Source organism: Schistocerca nitens, chromosome 5 (genome assembly GCF_023898315.1).
Source record: "Schistocerca nitens isolate TAMUIC-IGC-003100 chromosome 5, iqSchNite1.1, whole genome shotgun sequence".
Classification (NCBI taxonomy): domain Eukaryota; kingdom Metazoa; phylum Arthropoda; class Insecta; order Orthoptera; family Acrididae; genus Schistocerca; species Schistocerca nitens.
Genome location: NC_064618.1, coordinates 436,360,251 through 436,378,172, shown reverse-complemented (window position 1 = coordinate 436,378,172; position 17,922 = coordinate 436,360,251). Strand labels below are relative to the sequence as shown.

General features: G+C 40.4%; 1 protein-coding gene across 1 annotated transcript in view; it reads right to left on the bottom strand.

Annotated features, from left to right (window-relative positions):
- The window catches only part of LOC126260508 (PHD finger protein rhinoceros), a 244,715-nt gene that overhangs the window by 201,279 nt on the left and 25,514 nt on the right, over positions 1–17,922 (bottom strand). Inside the window, exon 5 of the mRNA XM_049957839.1 lies at positions 1,875–2,080. Coding sequence (XP_049813796.1) covers positions 1,875–2,080 — 206 coding nt within the window. The remainder of the gene's footprint in view (positions 1–1,874; positions 2,081–17,922) is intronic.

Here is a 17,922-nt window from a genome sequence, read left to right as displayed (position 1 = left end):
ACATCTTCCTCAGATGAAGACACCAGTGGCTCGCCCTCAGATTCACAATCCCAGATCTCATTTAGCGCATTTATAATGTCCTTTTCTGTTCGCAGATGTTTGGCCAAAATAAATTTGTATGCTGCATGCACTATTTACACTGTTAGAATGCACTACTAAAACCATGTTTCATGAAAAAAAGCACTGGCTGCGCAATAGTTGCGTACACGGTCAGAAATGTTTCAAACTGCTCTACCTCTCCTCCTTTTCTGGAAAACTGCAATGTCATCAGGCAATGAAGTAAAAGGAAGTTTTGTGATTATTGTTCAAACTTAATCTAACAATAAGCGTGAAACTACACAAAAAATTCGATTGTTATAGCGGATGCAGCAGAGGGATCAGAACTGACGTGTCTGCAGTTCTAGGTGAATCTTCGCATTTCTCTTTTAAGGTTTCCCCATATAACGTAAAATTATGTATAATCGCTAATTATCTTAGTTAATAAAACGTCACAAAATTCAGTGCTCTAGGCAATAATGCAAAATAGTGACAAACGAAGAACAAAAACACAGCCGCAGTTCTAGCCTCAATGACCTCGTAAACAAGATTAATAGTAAAATCAGGCTTTTTGCAGATGATGCAGTTATATATAATGACGTACTATCCGAAAGAAAATGCATATATATTCAGTCAGACCTTGATAAGATTTCAACATGATGCACAGATTGGCAACTTGCTCTAAATGTTCAAAAATGTAAAATATTGCACTTCACAAAATGAAAAAAACATAGTATTCTATGATCATAATATCAATGAGTCATTGTTGGGATCAGTGAACTCATACAAACATCTGTGTGTAACACTCTGTACTGATATAAAATGGAATAATCACATAGGTTCAGTTGTGGGTAAATCAGTTGGTAAACTTTGGTTTATTGGTAGAATACTGGGGAAGTGCAATCAATCTACAAAGGAGATTGCTTACAAATCACTCATATGAGAAATTCTAGAATACTACTTAAGAGTGTGGGATCCTTCGTAGATAGGGCTAACAGGGGATGTTGAACGTATACAGAGAGGGACAGCATGAATGGTCACAGGTTTGTTTACCCTGCGGGAGACTGTCACAGAGATACTGAAGGAACTGAAGTGGAAGACTCTTGAAGACAGACGTAAAACTATCCTGGGAAAGTCTACTAACAAAGTTTCAATAACTGGCTTTAAATTATTACTCTGGGTATATACTACAACCCCCTACATATCGCTCACATAGGGTCGCGAGGATAAGATTAGAATAATTATTGCATGCACAGAAGCATTCACAGAATCATTCTTCCTGTGCTTCACATGTGAATGGAACACAAAGAAACTCTAATAACTAGTACAATGGGAGGTACCCTTTGCCATGCAGCTCATTGTGGTTTGCAGAGGATAAATGTAGAACAGCATGAAATCATAAATACCAATGACAACTCCACTGGGGCACTGTTAACAAGAACACTGAAAAAGGGAAAAGGTGAAACTTTCAATTTATTAAGCTATTTGAATTATGCCTTAAGATTCTACAGAAATTATTTAAATTAATTTTCAGAGTTTAACAGGACCAGTAGCAGTGTTTTTCCCACTTGTTAACATGGAGAAAAGCACAAAGAAAGAATATGAAGGACATCAAAGTAGAATTACATAAATTACCTCACCATAAAAGTGATGTTTTACTGTTAATAATTTTTTTGCAACTATAAAAATACTCTAAGCGCTGCTCCTATAAAGCTGCATTTTAGGGACAATAGGATTCAACAATCACAAAACTAAAGATGCTCATTGAAGGAGTCATATGAAAAAACAATTAATGCTCAAAATTTAAAGTTGTAATTTTTATTCCAATGGAAACTCACAGTTTAAAGTCATGATGTGATTTAACAACAGGAGCACAGCGGTTGATGGAGACTGTAGGTTCAGGTAGGGAGTCTGGATTCACAGGTACTTGTACACCTCTCTCCCATTCTTGCTTCCACTGATCTGTTATTACCCAGTATTCATCAGGAGATAATGGTTCCGAGTCAGGCAGCTTCATTGCACTGATCAAGTCTTTTCGGAACAACTGAAACATAAAAAAAACATAATTAAGTTATTATTTAATGAAGAGCCTGAGTATTATCTAATTTACAAATTGTAGACTTAACCAAAATGTTTACACAGTCACTGCATTCTGGATCACTTTCACAATTCAGTTCAAACTATTGTTGCCGCTTCCAGTAACATAGGACTAACAGAAATGATAGGATGACCACTGTTTCGACCCGCAATGTATTCCATTCATTTTCAGAAAGAGAGTTGAAAACAATGTTTTTCTGGGCAATTTCTTTTCAAAGCTATCATATCTTGTATTATTCTACTTTTAGACTTGTTTTTCTCGGCTCAAGAACTTTGGATGAAAAAATCAAAAAATCTTGAAGGTCAAAGTTACCCACGACACACCATATCACACACATTAATGAAAAAAATGTGATTTGTAGTTGGATAATTGAAGAGGAAGCTTGTTAGACCTCCTGGCGTAGTGTATTCTTGGAAAATGGAATAGTATACATACATATACAAGAGCTTCCTTGTCAAGAATCACAGCAGTCATTGGATACCATACAATTTATCTCAGAATAAAACACCCTGACTGCATTTGGTATTTTCTTAACACATGCATGATTAAGAGTACCTTTTTTATAAAACTTTTGAGTGCGGGCCTAACTTGTTCAATAAGGTAGTCAAAATTCTTTGACACCATAATACAGGCCTATAGTCAGTTTTCTCATTATGTACCATAATATCTCTTCAAATTTTCAGGCAGACTGTATTTTAGCTTCTTTCTGCTGCAGGTGGCAGACACTAAATATCAGTTGGTTATGTATAGTGTATGAAAAAACAATTATTATGATAATGATGATAATAATAATAATAATAATAATAATAACAATAATAATAGGAATACCTGTAGATTGTCTAGCATTTGTAGAATGACAAAACCAAGGGAGCTCCTAGATGGATGACAACAAGAGGAGGGAAAATACGCAGGTGGAGAGATTTAATACCTGGGAGAATGGATGGAAACTGAAAAGGAAGCAATGGGAGCATGAATAAACAAAATAAATTTAGCATACAAACTAACCAACAACATTAAAATAAGAATAATACTTCTATCGATGCAAAATTGAGACATTACCAAACAGTGATCTGCCCTGAAGCCTTATACACAACAGAAACTCTTAATCTAGTAAGAATAAGGGTACTTAAAGAGTCTAGAACTGGTGGAATGAAAGATTCTCAGAAGAATATTGGGTCCTCAAAGAACAGAAGATGGTCAATTTAGAAGATGAGTGAACCAAGAACTGTATACCAAGATAGAGAGAGTCTCAGACATTATCCGGAAAAGAAAGAGCATGTTCTACGGACACATCCTTAGAATGGACCAAGAGACACTGACACAGCAAATAATACAGTTTCCGGTGAACAATAGAACCGAAGTATAATGGATCCAAGAGCTACAAAGGGATCTAGAAGAAATGGGAATACAGGAACCAGAGATGCACAACAGGGTGATTTTTAAATCACAGTTTCGAGGACAGAACTAGTCCTACATCAAACTCATCATGGACAGAACTGCAGAGAAGGTTGCAAAGTATGAGAGTGAAAGAATACTGCACGAGGAAGAAAGACCAGAAGAAATTAAGCTGATACCAATTAACAAGGTCACGATGGCCAAATCAAAAAGAAGAAAAATGATGATAATTTTGTGTGGCTCAATGGGTCTGGTGCAAGTCTCTCACCTGGATGCCCTACGGGTGACTTGTGTGTCCCTAACCTGCCCAGTTATCCAACTGGGGAAAGGGGACATACAATTTAATGTGGAATTCATACTACTTGTTTCCGGGAACTCCTCAAAATGCTGAGAGACAAAGAATGAAAAGTTCGAAGCACGACTGGGATTTGATTCCAAACCTATGTGGTTTGCATGCACACACTTTATCTTTAGGCCAGTAACAAATAATAAGGAATGTATACACCAACAGGACCATTTATCAATTGCTGCTAACATGTAAGGGAATGAAGACACCTCAACAAGATATAGGAACGAGAAGGGAAACAGTATACATGAGGAAACTGATAGCAATGACAAAATGAGAAGAGGAACAATAATAGAAGAAACAGAGGACAAGCTAAAACAGTAATAATTGAAAGACCAGATCAGCACAGCTTGAGCCACAGCAGATGAGAAGAGGACAGGATGCATCAGCAATGATCCAAAATGGTGATACATGGTGGAAGGGACTAAATAACAGAATACATACAGTCATAATTTTTTCCAGAAGTACACCAAAATGTACCAAAATTAACTCAAATTCATGTTACAAAGCATACCAGAATATTTTAATGCATGATGTTACAATCTCCACAGAAACTAGCATAAGTTACTTCCTGTGTACCTCTCTTTTCATTCGATTTGACAATTTTCAAAGTGATGGATAAAACTCATATTAAAGATTATATAGGAGCACCTTTCAAAATGTCAGCGTTTCCAGACGATGTAACAGTTCCAAGTTAAGCCACAACTAGATGGTTACATGTGAAGCAGTGCGAAGCTATGGATCTTGCCATGATGGGATGGCACCTACACGAAAAATTCAACTTAAAAAACAAGGTATACACAAGGGAAGCCTAACGCATAAGCAAAAAAATCGCCTCCTGTTAGGGTGCTTGAACCTAGCCCATAGGGTCTTGCTGCCTATGGTGCTAAATAATTTACTTCAGGTACAATCCCATGAACCATGGACCTTGCCGTTGGTGTGGAGGCTTGCGTGCCTCAGCGATACAGATGGCCGTACCGTAGGTGCAACCACAACAGAGGGGTATCTGTTGAGAGGCCAGACAAACATGTGGTTCCTGAAGAGGGGCAGCAGCCTTTTCAGTAGTTGCAGGGGCAACAGTCTGGATGATTGACTGATCTGGCCTTGTAACATTAACCAAAACGGCCTTGCTGTGCTGGTACTGCAAACGGCTGAAAGCAAGGGGAAACTACAGCCGTAATTTTTCCCGAGGACATGCCGCTTTACTGTATGATTAAATGATGATGGCATCCTCTTGGGTAAAATATTCCAGAGGTAAAATAGTCCCCCATTCGGATCTCCGGGCGGGGACTACTCAAGAGGACGTCACTATCAGGAGAAAGAAAACTGGCGTTCTACGGATCGGAGCGTGGAATGTCAGATCCCTTAATCGGGCAGGTAAGTTAGAAAATTTAAAAAGGGAAATGGATAGGTTAAAGTTAGATATAGTGGGAATTAGTGAAGTTCGGTGGCAGGAGGAACAAGACTTTTGGTCAGGTGAATACAGGGTTATAAATACAAAATCAAATATGGGTAATGCAGGAGTAGGTTTAATAATGAATAAAAAAATAGGAGTGCGGGTTAGCTACTACAAACAGCATAGTGAACGCATTATTATGGCCAAGATAGACACAAAGCCCATGCCTACTACAGTAGTACAAGTTTATATGCCAACTAGCTCTGCAGATGATGAAGAAATAGATGAAATGTATGACGAGATAAAAGAAATTATTCAGGTAGTGAAGGGAGACGAAAATTTAATAGTCATGGGTGACTGGAATTCGTCAGTAGGAAAAGGGAGAGAAGGAAACATAGTAGGTGAATATGGATTGGGGCTAAGAAATGAAAGAGGAAGCCACCTTGTAGAATTTTGCACAGAGCATGACTTAATCATAGCTAACACTTGGTTCAAGAATCATAAAAGAAGGTTGTATCCCTGGAAGAATCCTGGAGATACTAAAAGGTATCAGATAGATTATATAATGGCAAGACAGAGATTTAGGAACCAGGTTTTAAATTGTAAGACATTTCCAGGGGCAGATGTGGACTCTGACCACAATATATTGGTTATGAACTGCAGATTGAAACTGAAGAAACTGCAAAAAGGTGGGAATCTAAGGAGATGGGACCTGGATAAACTGAAAGAACCAGAGGTTGTACAGAGTTTCAGGGAGAGCATAAGGGAACAATTGACAGGAATGGGGGAAAGAAATACAGTAAAAGAAGAATGGGTAGCTCTGAGGGATGAAGTAGTGAAGGCAGCAGAGGATCAAGTAGGTAAAAAGACGAGGGCTAATAGAAATCCTTGGGTAACAGAAGAAATATTGAATTTAATTGATGAAAGGAGAAAATATAAAAATGCAGTAAATGAAGCAGGCAAAAAGGAATACAAACGTCTCAAAAATGAGATCGACAGGAAGTGCAAAATGGCTAAGCAGGGATGGCTAGAGGACAAATGTAAGGATGTAGAGGCTTGTCTCACTAGGGGTAAGATAGATACTGCCTACAGGAAAATTAAAGAGACCTTTGGAGAGAAGAGAACCACTTGTATGAATATCAAGAGCTCAGATGGCAACCCAGTTCTAAGCAAAGAAGGGAAGGCAGAAAGGTGGAAGGAGTATACAGAGGGTTTATACAAGGGCGATGTACTTGAGGACAATATTATGGAAATGGAAGAGGCTGTAGATGAAGACGAAATGGGAGATAAGATACTGCGTGAAGAGTTTCACAGAGCACTGAAAGACCTGAGTCGAAACAAGGCCCCAGGAGTAGACAACATTCCATTAGAACTACTGATGGCCTTGGGAGAGCCAGTCATGACAAAACTCTACCATCTGGTGAGCAAGATGTATGAGACAGGTGAAATACCCACAGACTTCAAGAAGAATATAATAATTCCAATCCCAAAGAAAGGAGGTGTTGACAGATGTGAAAATTATCGAACTATCAGTTTAATAAGTCACAGCTGCAAAATACTAACGCGAATTCTTTACAGACGAATGGAAAAACTGGTAGAAGCGGACCCCGGGGAAGATCAGTTTGGATTTCGTAGAAATGTTGGAACACGTCAGGCAATACTAACCTTACGACTTATCTTAGAAGCTAGATTAAGAAAAGGCAAACCTACGTTTATAGCATTTGTAGACTTAGAGAAAGCTTTTGACAATGTTAACTGGAATACTCTCTTTCAAATTCTGAAGGTGGCAGGGGTAAAATACAGGGAGCGAAAGGCTATTTACAATTTGTACAGAAACCAGATGGCAGTTATAAGAGTTGAGGGACATGAAAGGGAAGCAGTGGTTGGGAAGGGAGTGAGACAGTGTTGTAGCCTCTCCCCGATGTTATTCAATCTGTATATTGAGTAAGCAGTAAAGGAAACAAAAGAAAAATTTGTAGTAGGAATTAAAATTCATGGAGAAGAAGTAAAAACTTTGAGGTTCGCCGATGACATTGTAATTCTGTCAGAGACAGCAAAGGACTTGGAAGAGCAGTTGAATGGAATGGACAGTGTCTTGAAAGGAGGATATAAGATGAACATCAACAAAAGCAAAACGAGGATAATGGAATGCAGTCAAATTAAATCAGGTGATGCTGAGGGAATTAGATTAGGAAATGAGACACTTAAAGTAGTAAAGGAGTTTTGCTATTTAGGGAGTAAAATAACTGATGATGGTCGAAGTAGAGAGGATATAAAATATAGACTGGCAATGGCAAGGAAATCGTTTCTAAAGAGAAATTTGTTAATGTCGAGTATAGATTTAAGTGTCAGGAAGTCGTTTCTGCAAGTATTTGTATGGAGTGTAGCCATGTATGGAAGTGAAACATGGACGATAAATAGTTTGGACAAGAAGAGAATAGAAGCTTTCGAAATGTGATGCTACAGAAGAATGCTGAAGATAAGGTGGGTAGATCACGTAACTAATGAGGAGGTAGTGAATAGGATTGGGGAGAAGAGAAGTTTGTGGCACAACTTGACTAGAAGAAGGGATCGGTTGGTAGGACATGTTTTGAGGCATCAAGGGATCACAAATTTAGCATTGGAGGGCAGCGTGGAGGGTAAAAATCGTAGAGGGAGACCAAGAGATGAATACACTAAGCAGATTCAGAAGGATGTAGGTTGCAGTAGGTACTGGGAGATGAATAAGCTTGCACAGGATAGAGTAGCATGGAGAGCTGCATCAAACCAGTCTCAGGACTGAAGACAACAACAACAACAATCCCTTTAGTGAGTTGTGCCTTATCAGTGATATAACTGGAATAGGCAGTAGCAGGCAAATGTGCAGGACACATTTTTCTTGGACATGAGCCCCAGAAAGGGGAATGTATGCAGGAATACCAAAGAGTTTTGAAGGGGCATTGGGAACTTTAGTCAAAACGTATATGGGAATTGGATATACATCCTAATCTCATTCCCTCCATCTCTATGTCTAACTTCTCCTCACCCCTCTCTTGATTTATTTTCTCCCCCCCCCCCCCCATCGCTCTGTAGATCACCTCCTCACCCTACATGTCTCCACCTGATTTTCCCTCCTCACACTGTCCATCTCCTCCCCCCTTCATCTATGTTCATCTACCGACACGCCATCCCCCTAAACCCCTCTGTCCATTTCCTATTTCTCACTCTTGCTGACATTCAGTGTTGTTTATTGTTACAGTCAATGAAACCTTGATTGGAATTCGAAGTCGCTAAATAAATGGGTAAATCGGTTGCCAGCATGAGTGTAAGGAGTACGAGAGACCTCTCCAGCTGCTGGATCTGTGAGGATTGTAGCTTCAATGACAGCATTTAGCATTGTTTTAATCTACAAACGGGCAGGATTGCAAAGTTTGGGATGATTCAGATTCCACAGTAGTATCCTAATCATAAGCCCACTACCATAAATAAAACTTTCCTGTTAAAAATGATTGCAAGGAAGAAAATGAAACAGCACATAATTGAGTATACAATTTATGTTTAATATTATATGCAAGCAGCATTAAATACGTAATGCAATTCCCCCCCCCCCCCCTCTCTCTCAGCCAATTTCAGTCGAAAAAATACAGAATTTGTTGTTGGACACCTTGGAATATTCCCACTTCAGTCCCTGCAGTTTTATGAAGTTCCGATAAATGGCAGTGCTATCTGCACTCTTCAAAATGGCATCTGTAATCGAGGTGCGTTCCATGCAGTGTGTTGTAATTTGAGTTTCATTCGGCACAAACCAGAACACTGTAGATACTGATATGAACTACGGAGACCTGGCAGAGAATAAAAACTTGTGAGTCTTTGGGCAAGGCGTCTGTCATCATTGCAGCAAGGTCATGTAAGGCCGTATGATGTCCCATGTGCCGACTGACTGCACATAGCTGTGATTCCTGCAATGTTGCACCATGTGGACACACTCATTCAAGGAGATCGACTGATCACAATCAGACAAATGGTTCAAATGGCTCTGAGCACTATGGGACTCAACTTCTGAGGTCATTAGTCCCCTAGAACTTAGAACTAGTTAAACCTAACTAACCTAAGGACATCACAAACATCCATGCCCGAGGCAGGATTCGAACCTGCGACCGTAGCGGTCCTGCGGTTCCAGACACAATCAGACACCTATGCTCAACTGTATGTGCTGACACACCCATCCACCAGTTGGGGTAGTCAAGGACATGTGCCTGCTGTATTCCTCGCCACCTAACAGAAGACCATGAAGAGAATAAAGGACCATCTGCTGGAATTGCTTGCATGTTACGAGGTTGATAGTGACCATTTTTTGACAAACATCGTCATATATGCTGAAACATGGGTTCAGCACTTCAAATTGGAAACAAAATAGCAATCCACAGTGTGGCAACACACCACCTCTGCTCCAAAGAAAAAGATCAAAACCACATCCCTGGTGAATCCAAGGTGACAGTATTCTGGGACTCTGAAGGAGTTATTCTGTTTGTTGTCCTCCCTCATGATCAACTCTCAAGTGAATCATGTTACCTTCAGGAAACTGAAGAAAGGACTTCAGCGTGTTCGACACCACAAAGACGCAAACTAACTTCTCCTTGTCCATCACAATGCAAGGTCTCATGGACGTATGCGCACCTGGGAGCAGCTCATAAACTTCGTAGGACTGTTCTTCTTGTCCGCCCTACAGATATAACTATAGCAATTTTATTCATATATGATCTTGTATATCTTACTGCATTAACATCTCTTGCAAGATGCTATGGCATGTGTGTCTCATACATATAATTTCAGAGGCAGAGACACCTTTGAAAACAATCATATCATACATAAGCTCTGCTGTAACTTCGTAACTTTTGCACATACTTTTATAAGGATATGACCACCAACTGCTGCAGAACACACTGCTGAAGACACCACATTAAAATCCAATGTTTGCCTGACAAATTGTAACATCTGGTTATCGGATTATCTGAATTATGTAGATGGATATTGTCCTTACAAAACATCCTTCGATCCCAAAATCCTTCCGGCCTCAATCCACTCGATCCATGACCTCGCTTCACTCTTTCTACACTCACTCTCTCCTATTTGTAGTCTTCCTCATCCTTCGTTTTATCTCCCTCTCTCAGCGCACTACTACACATCATTATGCACTAAACACAACTCCCAAGAATATGCAGACCACATCCTTCGCCCCCCCCCCCCCATCCACGTGAGTGCGCTCTCTCTCTCTCTCTCTCTCTCTCTCTCTCTCTCTCACACACACACACGCACACACACACACAGATGGAGACAGAGAGAGAGAGGGGTGGGATTTACACATAAATTCTGGAACCACTCGACCTTCTGCCATCTCGAACATGCAATATTTTAAAGAGATAAGTGTGAGAGAGAGCCTATTTACTGTGCAACACATGTCTGTGTGTGCGGGATAGATGTTGGTCCTGGGAGGACAGGAGCTGCATCAGACGAGCGACACCGACAAGTGTTTGCCGCTTGCGCCATAGAAGCTGTATGTGACGTACAAGGAGCAAGCACGTCTTATTCTTTGATGGTGTAATGATTGTAATTGTTATGAACAATTGAAACATGTTTTCTCTAGAGACTTTTCTTAATCTTGGTGTTAGACGTGCGAGAAGCAAGACCTGTTTTTTAATTTCAGGTGGTTATGAAACCCATCACAATGTAATTATATTTAATAGTATCTAACGGGTATTGTCTAGTTAACTTGCAAGAACTTGTACGTTTATGTGAAACTTGTGGAGATGAAAATATACCTGAACTTAACTGAATGTATGAGGTTACCAAGTTATTTCTATTGAGAGAGAGAGAGAGAGAGAGAGAGAGAGAGAGAGAGAGAGAGAGTATTTGTTAGTTCCTCTAACCAGCATTAGTTCTTCGGAGAAGAAGTTGTGGAGATTGATGCAGCCGCAGATTCAGAGAAGAAGATCGGCTAAATGTTTCAAGTAAATCAACTGTAGTAAGAGTAGTGTGAAGTTCACAATACAGTTTTGCACCACTTCTCTTTTCACCGAAACTGTTAGAATATTTTCCGAGTGAATAATGTGGTACAAACTTTCATGGATGCTTTAATGCAAAGATTGTGATTTAAATATGTGCATATGAGGCAAAAGACGGTGTACATTTGTGTGAAAGAGTGACAAGCCACCAAATGTAAATTTATTTTGTATTTTTGCTGTGTGTATGTCATATTTATATTGCATATTCTGTAAATTGGTCTGTCTAGCAGAGGAATAGTCAACATGTCTGACTAGCTATGTAGAGGACTCGAGTTCCATTTAAAGTACGGCTAGTCTGTCTGTCAGACAAAAAGATGGGATTATTTATTTGTGGAGTTTCTAATGTAAATTTCTTTAAGGAGACTGACAGAAAAAGTCATCTAGGGTTGTTGTTAGCCACTTATAATTTAGTATCAGTCATAACTATTCCTATTAGAGTTGCTCAGGATAGTAGTATGTTGCAGATAATGTATTCGTACAACAATCAAAAGTTAAGGGAGTTGCACACTTTTACTGTGATAAATAGATTGTTGGATCATGAGGCACTGCTTGTCACATTATGTAACTTAGTTCCATATACAGTTTACAAACACTATAACAGAACAATGAGGCTGGTAATGACAAAACTGCTGAAGAGGCTTAAAATACTGGTTAGGGTGGAATTTACAATGAGCCTAATGTCAGCTCTAAATCCAATATAATTTTTAATGAATATGTACCAACATATGAAAATATTTTCCCCAAAAAGATAACTGAATGTAATGAAAGGAAGTCAATAAAGAAACCATGGACTAATACAGATATCAGGGTGTCTTCTCAATTAAAGAAGGACATGCACAAAACAGCCAGAACAGGTAATGATCCAGAGTACTTTCATATTAGTAACACTGTACTGGAACATGTACCATAAGTGTACTGTAGCATATTAAGGGAAATGTCTGAAATTGACAGATCTGACAAAAAAATTAAATCGATATGGAGTATTGTTAAGAGAGAGAGAAGGAAAGAAGCCTTAAAATAACATTATTCCTGTTACAGAGAATGAATGGAAGCATAGTAAAAGACTGTTCATGTGTAGCACATACTTTTTAAAAAATTACTTTTTAAAAATAGGTAAGAAAATTGGTGCAAATAATTCAGAAGAGAAAGCCTAACAGCACACGAAGATGCAATACTGAAGTCAAATAAAAATTAATCACACATCCACAGCTGACATAAGGAAGATCCTTCTGACTATGTAGCAACCTCACCTAGCACATCTATATAATGGCATCCATCCATCCTTGAGGGATGATGGTGTAACATGCTTGGTTCAGAGTCTGCAGCGTCTGCTGTGGCTAAAAAGTCCCACTCGAGAGTGGCAGTCCCTGCTGCAGTTTGGACATGTGAAATTTGAGGGACTTCGAACAGAAGCCGCTCTGTCTCTTCGCTTTGTCCTCTTCCTGATTTATTCCTGTGTGCATTCGTCCTCTGAGAGCTTGACGCCACTGCGCACAGTTACTCGCCACTTGACGCAGTCATCTGCAATGCTTTCCCAGCGACTTGGACTGATTCTGGTCTTGGTCAGGTCTCTCTTGCAGACATCCTTGAAACGAAGATGCGGTCGTCTCACTGGTCTCACACCCTCCTGAAGTTCTCCATACAGCAGTTGTTTCGGTATCCGTTCAGGATCCATGCGCCTGACATGTCCCAACCATCTTAGACGTCGATGACTCAGGAGTGCAAAGATGCTGGTTGTGCTTGCACGATGAATACTTTGGTGTTGGGTACTCTATCTCTCCAAGAGATCTGAAGGATCTTCCGGATACAGCAGAGATGGAAACTGTTGAGTCGAGATTCATGCCTAGAAAGAGTTGTCCACGTCTCACAGCTATAGAGAAGGGTGCTTATAACACAAGCGTTGTAGACTTTTAATTTAGTTTTTGTGGTAAGCAGTCTGTTGTCCCATACTCTGTTTTTCAATCTAGCCATGAAAGATGATGCCTTTGCGATTCTGTTAGTAATTTCAGTGTCCATGGACAAGTTGCTACATATTGTGGATCCCAAGTAGGTAGTCATCAACTACCTGGAGAGGATTGCCATCAATGCTGATGGATGGAAGGTTGGTAGTGATCTGCGCCATGATCTTAGTCTTTTGAAGGCTGATGAGTAGACCAAATTTTTCCCAGGCATTTCATAATGTGTTGATTATACATTGCAGCTCAACTTCTGTGTTCGCTACTAGAGCTGCATTGTCCGCATATAACAACTCATGGATAACAACTGTATTTACTTTGGTCGTGGCCTTAAGGCGAGCAATGTTGAAAAGATTTCCATAAGCCCTCGTATGCAGATACACTCCCTCCTCGCAGTCTTCAAAGGCAAATCTGAGCAGAAGGGAAAAGAAAATCCCAAATAATGTAGGAGCTAACACACACCCCTGTTTCACACCGCTATTAAAAGGGAATGCTTCTGATGTTTTACCGTTGAAGCAGATTGTTGCTTGTGTTTTCTCATGGAAAGAGACAAGTATCTGTAGCAGTTTAGGTGGGCATCCAATCTTCTGCAACAGTTTGAAAAGCCCATATCTGCTCACTAAATCAAATGCTTTAACAAGGTCAATGAAAGCAATATAAAGTGGCCTCTGCTGCTCACGACATTTCTCTTGTAGCTGTCTTAAGGAGAAGATCATATCTACGGTTGATCGGCCGGGCCTGAAGCCATACTGAGATTCCGGGTAGATTCTGGAAGCTAAGATTTGTAATCACATTAGGATGACTCTGGCATAAGCTTTCCCGGCTACACTTAGTAATGAAATGCCTCGGTAATTGTTACAGTCACTTCTGTTCCCTTTCTGTTTATATAGAGTAACTATCCTCGAATTCTGCATACTCATCGGGACATAACCTTCTTCCCAGCTGGTTGTGATAAGTGAATATAAATGTTTGAGAAGAACAGATTTGTTATACTTAATAACCTCTGCAGGGATCCCCTCTTCACCTGGGGCCTTTCCGTTAGCGAGAGAATCTATTTCTCTACTAAATTCTTCCATAGTAGGCATTGCATCTAGTTCTTCCATAACTGGCATTTGTTTCATGGTGTCACATGCATTCTTGCTAACTTCATTCTCGGAGCATACAACTCAAGGTAGTGTTCAACCCAGCGTTCCATTTGTTTGCCTTCATCAGTAATGACTTCACCTGTCTTGGACTTCAGAGGAGATGTTTTTCTGACAGTTGGTCCAATGCTAGCACATCACTCCACATCTATCCATTGGCAATGTCATGAACAATCAGCATTGAGAAGATCATGCTCTCCAGTTGAAAATAAGCCTCAACATGCCATGGCACGAATGTTGATGTGTATGCTGTTACCGGTCATGTGTTCTGTAGCAATAATGTGTCGGACTATGAGTCATATCAGCTGTGTAACTTGTTGTTGTGCTCACTAATAAAACACCATTATCTTAAAGTGAAGTGTACTGTGTATCAAGCACCTTAAAAAGTGGTGACACTGATGTATCCTGAAACAGTTGCAACAGCAACAAGCACTAATGGAACTACTGCAGCAACAATTATGGCACCAGCAACAACTGATACAACAGCAATAACAGCAGCTACTATGTGATGAGCAGTAGAAGCACATGGACAAGAGAGCCATGCTGCAAATGTGACACGAGGAGCAGCTATGGATGCGGATGGAAGCTCAGGGACCACCAAGGCACAACTCAAAGAGTAGCCACAGTCACGCAGCCAGGAAAGCGCATATCTGGGCAACCTAGAACCACGACCCCCCCCCCCCCCCCCCCGCCTCCCACTGCTGGAGGGCAGCACCAGTTCTACCTGCGTCCCGGGCATAGCTCAGCCTGCAACCACAAAGTTGATGAGTCCTATTATCTGCCACCAACACTTGGGACTGTCCCAGCAACACAAGTGATTGTGTGGCATTCTAAGTATCAGCCCTCTGGGCAGATTGTCCATCACTTTGGTTCACACACATCAAAAGCAAATTTTGTCACCACCAGCTTAACAATATTCCATTAAATATACCCATCTGGTGACACTAGTCCCAACAGCCACTCCGCCAGCAGGGTTAGTAATGTAATCACAAACCAGCCTGCCTCCGAAACGTCATGCAAATTACAACTTAGCAGCTGTAGATGGTTTGCTCACAGATACATATGGACTCATGACTTTAAATTTTAACATTGGTTTACAAATGTCAATCATGTGGCATTTTATAGTCGCAAACATGGCCCATGCTGCAACTGGGCTGGATTTCCTGTCCTCCCATGACCTCATCCTGGGTAGGAACACTTCCATTTTGGACCGTGTAAAGTCACTGAACATTGCACCCAGACCACACAGTGCAGTGACTTGCCATTACACTTACTGTGCCGCCGCAGGTGACACGTCTGCTAAATAAATTCCCTCAGTTAAGTGACCTGCTGGAGTGCTGTCAGTGCCTCACCATGCAACAGCTCATCAACCAGGACCACGCCTGGCCCTCCTGTTTTTTCAAGGCGCACATGGCTGGCTCCCTATAAACTGCACATCGCAAAAGCAGAATTTGATGCAATGATCCATGCAGGCACAGCATGACTATCAGAAAGCAACTGGGAGCTTCCCATTCACCTGGTACCGAAGAAACCTGATGGCAAGCACTGCTGTAGCGACTACAGAGGACTCAATGCCCAGAAAATTGCTGACCAATACCATGTGTGTCACATCGGATATTTTGCTTACCAACTGGAGTGGTGCACCGTTTTCTCGACAACGGACCTAGTGAAAGCCTACAACCAAATACCTGTTGCAGCAAAAGAAATCCATAAAAAAGCAATAATTAAGCCCTTTAGATTGTTTGAATTCCCATACATGTTTACACAGCTTGCAGAATGCAACACAAACTTTTCAGTAATTTATCAATGCAGTTTTGCAGGTATTGGAGGACATCATCCTCAGAAGAACTTGAAAGACACCTACGTGTAGTTTTCTAAAGGTTTGATGATTACAGAATCCTCATAAATACAGCTATATGTGTCAAAATACAGCTATATGTGTCACTGGTGATAATGAAGTGACATTCTTTGGATTTCATGTTTCTGCTTCTCTTTGTATCCGTCAGCCAAGCATATCACCACAATTACAACTTATCCAGCCGCAAAAATGGTGCATGAAGTGTGTCACTACCTGGGGATGATAAACTTTTCAACACTTTTTGTTTTTTTTCCCGAACTGCTGAAGCCCAGATGCCGCTAAGTGTCATCCTCACTGGCCCCAAATTGTGTTGTTCTACACCAGTCTCTCGGACTGACGGAATGCTGGCAGCATTTGATGCATGCTAGTCGTGCCACAAGCAACCTATCCTCCTTGGGCATTCTATCCTTGATGCCCCACTAGCAGTTTTCTCAGATGCCTCTCCTGTGCTCTCAGTGTCACGGTACAACCGAACGTAAATGGACACTGGCAGTCTTTGGGATTCTTCTCCAAGAAGATCATAAAGAAGCAGCACTTTTTGCCACCATTTTACACAGAACTGTTCACAGCCTATGAAGCAGTTCAATGCTTTGGATTCATGGTGGATGGGCATGCCTTCACTGTATACCCAGACCATCAGCCACTGACTTTCACTGTTTTGCAGCAACGAATTAACTAACCCCCCACCCCCAGTGCAAATGAACCATCTAAATTTTATTTAGCAGTTCACAGTAGACATACAACATACAAATGCATCAAAAAACATCAGCGCTAATGCCTTCAACTTAAATGTCTTAATTGAAAGCCATAATTCCACAAAGTTTCGTGACTTAATTCAGAAATCTGGTTTCAAGCTAAACTTTTCTGAAGGCACTAGGGAAAACAGCAGATCAGCCAAGTACATCAGACTATGGTCGGACGGTGGTGGGGGGCATAAAATAGACACAAAATATTTCAATCAGCTAGTGAAATTAAATTAACGAAACAATAGTGGGAATGAGGGACTTTTGTGTGGGGGACAAAGGAAAGAGGAAAAAAAAGGTTAATGAAGCTAACATCATTCCAAAGTGACCAAAAAAACTGAAAAATTATGCATGTGAAATCCTTTAGAATAAACCGAACAAAGTGATACAGAAACACAAAATTGGAATTGAATAATTCGGTTGACCTATAAAACTCAAACGAAGACAGTGTACCAGACACCCTGCCACAAAGCAACAAGGTAATCGAAAAATGACACAAATTTCTCCAGAATTGATCGAACAAAAAAATTAAAAAACGGTATGACTGGAATAAACTATTTCGTTTGACCTATATAGGTTAACAAACGCTAGGATACCAGACACACCCCCACAAAACAACTTAATCAAAAAATAACTCTCAATAATTTCTCCAGAAAAAAACTGGAAAGGGCGGGGGGAGTTTATAGGAATCATTCCCCAGATGAAAATAACAGGTCAAAATCCGAAAACAAATAAATAACCAATAAATACCAAAGATTTCATTCCATTCAACTGAACCATTACTACAAACCAGATCACAAAAATAAACATCCACCACAAACAAGAGTGAGATATTCAGTGTCCCCACGATGTCACTTTTGGGGAGCATGAAACAGCCAAATATTTGTAAAAATCAAAATTATAAATAACATC